Source organism: Podarcis melisellensis (genome assembly GCF_964234715.1).
Source record: "Podarcis melisellensis genome assembly, chromosome: 5".
Classification (NCBI taxonomy): Eukaryota; Metazoa; Chordata; class Lepidosauria; order Squamata; family Lacertidae; genus Podarcis; species Podarcis melisellensis.
Genome location: NC_138537.1, coordinates 23,911,886 through 23,922,361, shown reverse-complemented (window position 1 = coordinate 23,922,361; position 10,476 = coordinate 23,911,886). Strand labels below are relative to the sequence as shown.

Genomic DNA, 10,476 nt, shown 5'->3' with positions numbered 1-10,476 from the left:
CTGTTCCCTGAATCCTTTGGGGTGAGCCATGTGCTTTAAATGTATAGTAAATTAGAGTTTCCCTTGAATAACTTAATGCCATCTGGAATTCCATCTGTTACAGCCAACAAACTATGGCTTGCAATTCTGATTTGGAGGGCATGTTTGCTTGGACAGAAGTAACTATATCCAATCCAAAGTTTATTGGTCAACCAAGTTCAGGTTATAGCCAAAAAAATAAATAAAATAAAATTAATTTTTTTAAAAAATTGAGGAAACAGCAAACAGATTTTAACAGACAAGTGAAGGTAATAAAAATAGCATAATCAAGCCTGTGCAATGAAGCACATATAATACACAGAACATGCAAAGGTAAAATCATGCACATGAACAACTAACTATAAATGATGGTTTAGTATGAAAGGGGAAGTATGGAAATTGCTGAAACTCACTGAAAGAAAAGAAAAGGCAATATGTGCCAATTTCCAGGTAGGGTTGGTAAAAATCTTTGTCTGAAACCCTGGAGAGCACCTGTCAGGAATTGCATTAGACACAACTGATAAAATAGAGCGACGGCCTGACTCAGTATAAGGCAACTTTCTGTGTTCTATGTGAGAGGAAGATATCCACACTCCTAGGGCTCACTCACGTAATTCTAAATCATGGTTTCTTGTTGTGTCTGAACCAGTCCCCAGCCTTTGCCACAGACACACACACTGCCTTTTATACATAGTCTTTTTTGTTGTATTTTCCAAAAAAGGAAACGAAAACAAATACAGCCAAACAGTACAAACTACAATCATAATAAATCAAGGCAACATGTTTCGTACATACAAATGAGGGAAAGGGGGTGGGGTGGCTGATGGTCCAGATTCCAGAATAACCTGGTGCTCAGACATTCAAGCAAACAGATCTGTATAAAGGGTCCAGATATCAGGTCATTCTCCCATCTTTCTTGTGCTTGTGGGAGGTCACCTTCTCATTTGCTGCCAGCTGAGTCATATGATTGTGGGAGTGGATAGAAGACACAAACTGATTAATTAGAACTGATTAATTAGCAAAATTTTTGTCCTTTTTTGCCCTTTAAGGTGAGTGACCTGTCGTTCCATGATTCATTGGCAACCTTTGTCGCAATCCTCATAGCCCGGCAATGTTTCTTCCTAGAGGATGTTGTTCAGCACGTTGCACTTCCTTCTTTACTTACAGCAGGTGAGTTGTCGGTGATATCTTGAAAATCACACTTTGCTCTTCAAACTGGAAGGCAAAAATGGCTCCGTGTGTGGATGGTAAATCTTATAAAACCATTTTCTGGAATCTAGGGATTTTTCTTTTTTTTTAAAGCATTTTTTTAAAGCATAGATAAGCAGGGTGCTCTAAATGTGTTTGGCCAATTAAGTGTGGTGGTCAGGGATTTATATAGCTGGGGCTGAATTGCAGTTATGTAGGACTAAAAGACTGTACATGCTATTCTTATTAGATTATGCATTCTTCTCTATTTCTGCAGTCTTCATCTTTTCCAACCCCACACTCCTTCCTTCTTTCTATCTTCCCTTCTTTCTTGGACTGCAGTCTACACACATTTACTGGGGAGCAAGTCCTCTTCAACTTTGCTGGATTTACTTCTGAGTAGACATGCCTAGGATTGCACTCAAAGCATCGAAAGCCAAGTGTGAAACCAACAACCACCACCTTGCCCTGGATATCGAAAGGTGCTGCTTTGCCCTGCTAGATTAGGCAAAGTGGATGATAACATAACCGAAAAGCAAATCTGGAGGCCAGGAGTCTCTCCTGAGCAAAAGTTGTTTTACTCTTCAGTCGAAGAGCTCACCAGTAGTACGATTTTGTATAGACATTGTAAGAACAGAATGTTGGGCTGAATGGGCCATTGACTTGATCCAGCAGATGATTCTTATGTTCAGTACTGGAGTAGTGGTAGTTTAAGATATTAAAAACCAAGCAGATAGCCACCCAAAAGCCCCACAACTTCCTGGTTGTGGTGAGGGTGGAAGGACAGAAACATCTGGGATGGCTGAAACGGAAATGGGGAGCACTGGAACTACGCCAGTAAGCCACTTCCTATTCTGTCTATATAGCTTGGTGCTATTTTGTTTTTAAAGCACTTTGTTTCTTCATTGCTTGCTTGCACTATAAATCCACATTATGACTCCAAGCCTCAGTTTTGGGGAACAATGGGTAGCACTTCTGTTGTCTTCTGCTGCTTCTGTGAACACACGGCAAGCTGAGTTGAAGGCAAATTCAGCTTTATTCTTGATGAGGCCTGGGAGCCACACAAAGAAGCAACTTAATCCTGCAGCCAGGGCACACCTCTGACTCAGCTGTCCAGGTTTCTAACAGTTTCTCTTAAAGGGGCCACATGTTGGGTATTTGTTTGATGATGCATACCTTACAAACAGCCTGGGGTTCAGTTTTGGGAAGAGCCAGAGTTCGTTTGGGTGGGCCTGAGAGTGAGGGGCTTTGGGACCTCAGGTTTTGTTCCAAAGTCCATGGGAATGGGGTCAATGTTGTCCTTACTTCTGTAATCAAGCATTTTTTGCCAATTTGCTACCAGGCAGGTACAAGGTTCTTGTGTTAATTCACAAAGCCCTAACCAACTTGGCCCAAAGTACTTGAAGAACCTTCTGATCCCTTATTCTCCACTTCAATTATTTATATTGTCTGATGGAGCACTTCTTATGGTTCACTACACCCCTGAGGTTTGGCTAGCCATTGTTAGGGACCAAGGCTTGAGTGTGGCAGTCCCTGTACTGTGGCACTTCCTGCCGCTAGAGGAATAATCCCAGTCATTTTTTACACGTTGACTGTAAACGGTGTTGTTTAGATAGACCTTTGAAATTTTCTTTTATCCAAACAGTATTTATGGATGTTTTTACTAATGCGTTATTTTAAGTTCTTATGGTTGTTGCAATTTTTGCATGGTGTACACTGTACTGTATTTTTATGACAGTTTTACAAATATTTAAAATAAGCAAGTAAATTATTTCTGCTGGTTTTGGTTTTCTGCCAGCATGTTGCAAAGTTATGAGCTGTAGTCATCTTCCCACACTCTGATGGCATTACATTATTATGTTTCTGGAATTTTTGGCTTTTTCTCAGCTTTGATATTATTTGTGCTCGTCATCCAGACAAGCTTTTTTTTTTTTGGACACTTTTTTCCCCTGACACTTCTTATTTTCCCACAAGTAAATCTTGATAACATTCTCTTCTTTTACCCAGTTAAGCTGCAGAAAAATCTCATGCTCACATTTTTCATATTTCTCATTTTCTTTCACAAGCAGCCTTGTCAATACGCACCTGCTAAACAAATCCAACATTTGTGTGTGTGTGTGTGTGTGTTTTGCAAATAAAACAATTGTTAGATAGAAAAAGTTAAGAGAGCAATGTGGTATTGACTAAAATAACATTTAAATGAAAAATTGTTTGGATCATTGTTTTGCAGAGCATTAATATTTTTCTCAGTATTGCTGTTCAAGCTATTACTTTCTATGTTTGCTTGATAAAAGTGTTATGAATTAGATTCAAACTTCTGCTCAGATAAAATATTAGGAATCAAATGCTAGTTTCCAGTACTATAATGATTGGTTCGCATTCTTTTCCCACAGCTTGTGGAGATCCAGATGCTGAGCCTGGGGCAAGGATGACGTGCCGGCTTCTGTTCCACCTCTTTCAAACACCTGAGGTTTCCCTGCTGCCTACTGGTAAATACTTCAAATCTATTTCCAGACCTTCTGTCTGGCCTTTGTGTTCCAATTTATCAGAGGAATTTTATAATGCTGACTCCAAAGGTTCGCTTGGCAAAGGAGAATGGGAGGCTATTTTTATGTTTATGTTTTTGTTTTGATTATGTATTTTGTGTTTTTTTAAATTGTGATTCTGTGCTGTGAACCGCCCTGAGATCTATGGGTAAAGGGCAGGTGGCGCTGTGGTCTAAACCACTGAGCCTCTTGGGCTTGCCGATCAGAAGGTAGGCGGTTCGAATCCTCGCTACGGGGTGAGCTCCCGTTGCTCTGTCCCAGCTCCTGCCAACCCAGCAGTTCAAAAGCACAACAGTGCAAGTAGATAAATAGGCACCACTGCAGCAGGAAGGTAAATTGCATTTCCGTGCGCTCTGGCTTCCACCATGGCTTTCCATGGGCCATAAGCAGTTTAGTCATGCTGGCCACATGACCTGGAAAGCTGTCTGTGGACAAACGCTGGCTTCCTTGGCCTGAAAGCGAGATGAACACCACAACCCCATAGTTGCCTTTTACTAGAACTAACCGTCCAAGGGGTCCCTTACCTTTACCTTTTTACAAATTTAACAACATCGTCAACAACAACATTCTATTTGGAGTAGGGCTGCTGAAATTAATGAACCTAGGTCTGAGTATACACAATACGCCTAAAGCTCATTCTTTCCCTCAAAGAATTCTGGGCACTGTTGCTTCTCCGTTTTTTGGGGTGTGTGTGTGTGTGCTTTGAATGTGTTTTAAATGTGTAGAGTGTATACAGAATAAATTAGTCATGTTTATTCTCTTCGGGGGTTTACTGAGAGTTGGAATAGCACTGGATAAAATCCTATTTAAATTGACATTGCTGAGACACAGACCTATAGCCTTAAAAAGCCATTTCGTTCAAAGGACCACCTGGTATGTTGCTTTGGAAGCATATTTCTGCTTTTTTTTTATAACTCTCTGATGTGTAGCCTCTTTTAGCCCTTAAGTCCTTTTATAGGAACGTTCTGAAAAGATGGTGAGAGAGTTCTGAGGTGAGTTGGTTGAAGAGATTCAAAAAAAGAGTGTTAGGCCATGTAGACACATAGGATTTGAAACAATCAGGCCTCGTTTCTTCACAAAGCACTTTTTTACATAGCTCTTAATATACGTACCTTTGCACGATAGCATTGCCAAAAGGGAGAGTTGCTATCCATGCTGTATTTACATACAGGTGCCTGTCTTTATGAAGCAGTATGCTTTGATGTACTCCACTCAGTCAGTCTATTCATGCAGGCTAAGCACTGGCAGAACATCACTAGGCGCTCCCCAATAGGAGGGGACCAATGAATGCAGCACAAAGCAGACAAAAAACTGTTCTTGTAGAATGCGCTTTAGATCAACCCACAGTATGGGACAGGGATGAAGTGGCGGCCATGTTGTGTGTACATCACCCCAAAAATGTGCCCGCATCCCACACGGAATGCACATTATTACAGTGTGTACACGCCCTTAAAGATTTGAGAGAGGAAAAAGAGACTGCAAAGATGATAGTGATTGTGAATGAAAATAACAGCAGAGCAGACAGCAGAGCAGTATTTTTTAGCCCTCACACAGCCTGTGAGTGACAGACCAGGACTCTGTGGCAGCAGCCAGGCCTCTAATTGATCACCTCAAAGATAGCTAATTTATTTGATTTCATCCCGCCCTATTTGTTGTTCAGACACTAATTTTGAACAGTATACTTAGCTGAATTGTTCTTGCTTCCTTCCCTTCTCCTTCCTCCTTGTTAAATAAATCAGAGTTTGTACTATTCAATTAAGTTGCCCACTGCCTTCCCCCTTGCATCCATTCAGGGAAAACTGGATGAAATGTTTGCACTGCAGTTTAAATCCGAGTCCCACTGCCCTATAGAAGATAAGGGGGAGGAGAAGTGCGCGCACACACTTAACTTTTAAAAATTGCATTATATCACAAAATCATGCTGCATGAGCCACACACTGGGTATTTCAGACTGCATACTGAAACTAAATCGATACTTTCCATTGACAGTGTTTGAATATTGAATATGCACTTGCTTCTATAGTGTGTGATTTGGCCTTGGGCAGGAACGTGTGTACATTGGGACATTTGTTTTAAGACTTGTAGTATTGATAGTATTGACATCCTTGCACTTGCACCACTAGATAGGTCCACCGCAGTGTTTAGAAGCCTAGTAAAACTAAGTGGGGAGAATAAAGCCAAGTTCTCTAAAACATTGACAATTAAAAAAAAAAGCTTGTTCTTTTTCTGCAGGGAAATCTTTCCCGGGAATTCGATCGTCTTGTGATCGTCACCTCTTAACTGCTGCTCACAACAGCATAGAAGTGGGTGCTGTGTTTGCTGTGCTGAAAGCGATACTGATGCTTGGTAAGATCACATTTAATGTTCTTCATGGTTAAGGCTTCAGCCCCTTACCAAGTTTCCTAGGAGAAAATTCCATTGAATTTGGGGGACTCTTACTTGTCAGTAGACACGCTTAGGCTTTCCCTGTGAGGCTGAAGTCTTAACACGCACACTTACATGGGAGTAAGTGTCATCAAACTCAGTGGGATTTACTTCTGAATAGTGGTGCTGTGGGTTAAACCATAGAGCCTAGGACTTGCCAATCAGAAGGTCGACGGTTCGAATCCCCGCGACGGGGTGAGCTCCTGTTGCTTGGTCCCTGCTCCTGCCCACCTAGCAGTTCCAAAGCATGCCAAGTGCAAGTAGATAAATAGGTACCGCTCCAGCGGGAAGGTAAACGGCATTTCCATGCACAGCTCTGGTTCGCCAGAAGCGGCTTAGTCATGCTGGTCACATGACCTGGAAGCTGTATGTCGGCTCCCTCGGCCAATAAAGCGAGATGAGCGCCACAACCCCAGAGTCGTCCGCGACTGGACCTAATGGTCAGGGGTCCCTTTACCCTTTGCCTTTAGGAAAGCATAGGATCCTACTAAATTTTGATTTTGATTTTGACTGGATGCATTGTCTAGAGCGTGGGTCCGTCCGTTTCCCTCAGATGTTGAACTCGCATCAGTCCCACCCAACATGACCAGTGATCAGGGAAGATAAGGGACCAGAAGTTCCCCATCCCTGAGCTACAGTTATATCTTAAAATCTGATGTTTTAAGGACTAATCCTACAATAGATGAGGCATTTGTATTAAATTATTCTATTTCCTGCTACCCAGTAGGTGTAAAAATTCAGCTTCAGCAGGATTGCTTAGAATCATAGAATCATCAAAGTTGGAATAGACCCCAGGGTCATCAAATATCCTCTCCCCAGCCCCAACCCAACTTTTCTCCCCCTCTTAAAACCGTGGGTAGATGAAGGGGATGCCTTCTCAGGGTCTGTCAAGGCAGGCTAGTGCAGGACTCTGAAGCTTTGATGGTATTAATTATCATTAATATTGTATTAGCTCATTATTTTTAATATTAAGCCTAAAGTAATAGTTAATGATGCTGCAAAGTACACTAATAATGCAGGTATCTCAGCTAAAGCATCCATGACAGGTGGCCATCCAATTTCTTCTTAAAAACCGCCAAAGGAAGGAGAGTGCATCACCTCTGTGGAAGTCTGTTCCACTGCCAAACAAATCAGACTTTCAGAAAGTTTTTTTCCTGAATGTTTAGTCGGAATATCATTTCTTGTAACTTGAAGCCATTGCTTCGAGTCCCACCCTCCAGAGCAGAAGAAAACAAGCTTGCTCCCTCTTCCATGTGGCAGCCCTTAAGATATTTGAAGGTGGCTATCATATCTCCTCTCAGTCTCCTCTTTTCCAGGCTAGACACACCCAGCTCCTTCAAGCACTCCTCATGAGGCTTAGTTTCCAGACCCTTAATCATCTTGGTTGCCCTCCTCTGCACACGTTCCAGCTTGTCAACATCCTCCTTAAATTGTGGTGCTTGCCCAGGTTGTTTTTGATGGTTAAACAGTAATAATACTCTTCATCTTTGTGCTGCTTCTACTCCATAGGTGATGCGGAAATTGGAAGCAATAGCATGCCCTCCTTGAAGAAGTCTGATTACTCAGTGCGAAGATTACTAGGTGACCTTAATGAAGATGAGATATGGGATGCCGCCTCACATTCTTTGAAATCATGCGGAAAACCTTTCTCCATAGAAACTGCTAGTCTCAGCGAATATGCTAGATATGTGCTCAGAAGTATATGCCAGCAGGTAGCACAACCCTTTGTTTTTCTCTGTTTATTTGTATATATGAATTTATTTTTCCAGAGTAATCATTGTTGCCATATTCCAGGGATGCAAAGACAGTCATGACATGCTTTCATAAATATAGGTGGGTGAATGGGGTAGAAGAAGGTAGCTGGGGAAGCCATTCAACCCTGAAGATGACCTGGGCCAGCCACAACACCTTAGCTTAATCTTCACAGGGTTTTCATGAGTATAAAAAAGGGAGAGGGAATGAATAAGCCGTCTTGAGCTCCTTGGAGGAAAAGTTAGAGCGTGAATGTAATAAAAAAAGGTAATATGGATTTGGTTGTCAGAGCTTCCAGGTCATTTCATCCTATAAACTTGTATACACTGTTGGCAACTATGGCATCAAGCGATGACTCGTGTGTGAATGAGCTATCATAGATTGATCTGTCCAGACTGACTTTGATATTGCCAGATACCTATCCAAGGTTCCCATATTTTGGCTGAGTAATCAAGGGATGAAGATTGAGTCATGTACACACATGTGAGAACAAGTCCACACTCTGGCCATGCGAAGCCTCTTGGGGTACACTGGACCGCACAATATTAACTTAGTTAAACAAAACCAAAACAAAACACATGTTTTCTTAGGGCCAGTGGAAGCTGTGACCTGTGACAGGTTTACCCAGCCCCCCAGCCTAATTGATTAAAACCGGAAAGAACAAGCCTCTAGCTGTGCAGCTGATAGCCTATGCTATATTCAGGAATTAGCTGCGCAATTCAGGTCTAGGCACGTTAGATTTTATGGTTGTGGCTGCCATGTAAACTTTGTGCCCATGCTTGATCTTCTCAACAGATAGGAAAGCTGTGCAGGTGTGGTTGTGATCCCACCATTCTTGTCTTTCTTGTGTCATGAAGTTTTTCTCAAACATACAATGAGTATAGTTGTGATTACAGCTGGAATTCTTTTGAGAGTTTAGCATTGTGATTTCCTTTTTAAAGAGTTCCTTGAGTATTCAGTCAGCGGCATGTAAATGCTCTTGACGTAATACCTGAGAGTAGAACCAGAGAAAAAGCTTGTCTTAAAAGAAAAAAGTTTATATTTAACTAAATTCTTCCTTGTTAAATATTTTGCATAATGGACTTGGATTTAATGTAAAGTATAGCTTTTTCACAGTGCTAGCATGAGTCTGACTCATCCTGAACAATGTTGATTTTTTGTTATGCGTTACAAGCAAAACAAACAAACATTGCCTTTGCTGTGATTAATGTTCAATTCAACTTTTTGTTGATAGGAGTGGGTGGGAGAACACTGCCTGAAAGAACCTGAAAGACTGTGTACTGACAAAGATCTTATCCTGGACCCGGTCCTTTCAAACAAGCAAGCACAAAAATTGTTGCAGCTTATCTGTTATCCTCATGGTGTTAAAGAATGTGCGGAGGGTGACAATCCTCAGAGACAACACATCAAGCGCATTCTTCAGGTAACCAACCAGACTGAATAAAGGCTTTGTATTTGATGTTCTTTCCTCTTGCTCCCATCAAATGTTAGACCCTTTTGTCCCTGTGTACATACCATCCCTTTTAAAGGGATAAAAGGGAGAGGGGAATAAAGTCTTTCCTGCCAGCCACAAACCCTTCTGCTACTGAAGCATACGCTAGCCAGAAATGTGTGCAGCTCGTGTATGGAGAGAGGCTCCATACAAGATTTCTGCCTGCCTGCCTGCCTGCATTGGTATCGCTTCTTCTCATGGCCACTGAATGTAGGGATGCAGGTGGCGCTGTGGTCTAAACCACTGAGCCTCTTGGGCTTGCTGATCAGAATGTCAGTGGTTTGAATCCCCGCGACGAAGTGAGCTCCTGTTGCTTTGTCCCAGCTCCTGCCTACCTAGCAGTTCAAAAGCACACCAGTGTGCGTAGATAAATAGGTACTGCTGCGGTGAGAAGGTAAATGGCATTTCCATGCACTCTGGTTTCTGTCACAGTGTTCCATTGCACCAGAAGCAGTTTAGTCATGTTGGCCACATGACCCAGAAAGCTGTCTGTAGACAAACGCCGGCTCCCTCAGCCTGAAAGCGAGATGAGCGCCACAACCCCATAGTCACCTTTGACTGGACTTTACCATACAGGGGTCCTTTACCTTTTTCTCTTTTTTTACCTTTACCTATAACGTGTAGTTCTGCCCTTAGTCAAGATCAGCTAAAAGCTATGTTTTAAGGTGGGGGGTGAAATCAGGAACAGGCTCTTCCACAAGGCCCCCTTCCCCTTCCCACCGATCCCATCCGTAGGCAGGAAGAATGAACAAAATGAGCCACATCCCACATGCATGTAGAAAAGACAATGATATGCAGGCAAGAACAATATCGCATGCCATGTTTAATGGTGACACAACTATTTGTCATTCTTTGCACAGAATTTGGATCAGTGGACTCTCCGCCAATCGTGGTTGGAGCTCCAGCTGACGATCAAACAGTGTATGAAGGAGCCTGTGAGTATTGCCTTGCATACATGTTTCATTTGATAAAGTTTTCCTTTTTAAAAAAAACAAAACAAAATAAAATAACCTAGTGTGTCAGCAAAGATATCATGAATGTGCTAGTTTACTTATG

At 42.0% G+C, this 10,476-nt stretch overlaps 1 protein-coding gene across 4 annotated transcripts in view; it reads left to right on the top strand.

The window, feature by feature from the left end:
• MED12L (mediator complex subunit 12L) overlaps positions 1-10,476 on the top strand; it is a 168,626-nt gene that overhangs the window by 121,596 nt on the left and 36,554 nt on the right. For all 4 annotated transcript variants that reach the window (XM_081910674.1, XM_081910673.1, XM_081910675.1 and 1 more), the window contains 6 exons: positions 1,068-1,188; positions 3,600-3,695; positions 5,985-6,098; positions 7,686-7,888; positions 9,163-9,351; positions 10,281-10,355. In XM_081910674.1, coding sequence (XP_081766800.1) covers positions 1,068-1,188; positions 3,600-3,695; positions 5,985-6,098; positions 7,686-7,888; positions 9,163-9,351; positions 10,281-10,355 — 798 coding nt within the window. The remainder of the gene's footprint in view (positions 1-1,067; positions 1,189-3,599; positions 3,696-5,984; positions 6,099-7,685; positions 7,889-9,162; positions 9,352-10,280; positions 10,356-10,476) is intronic.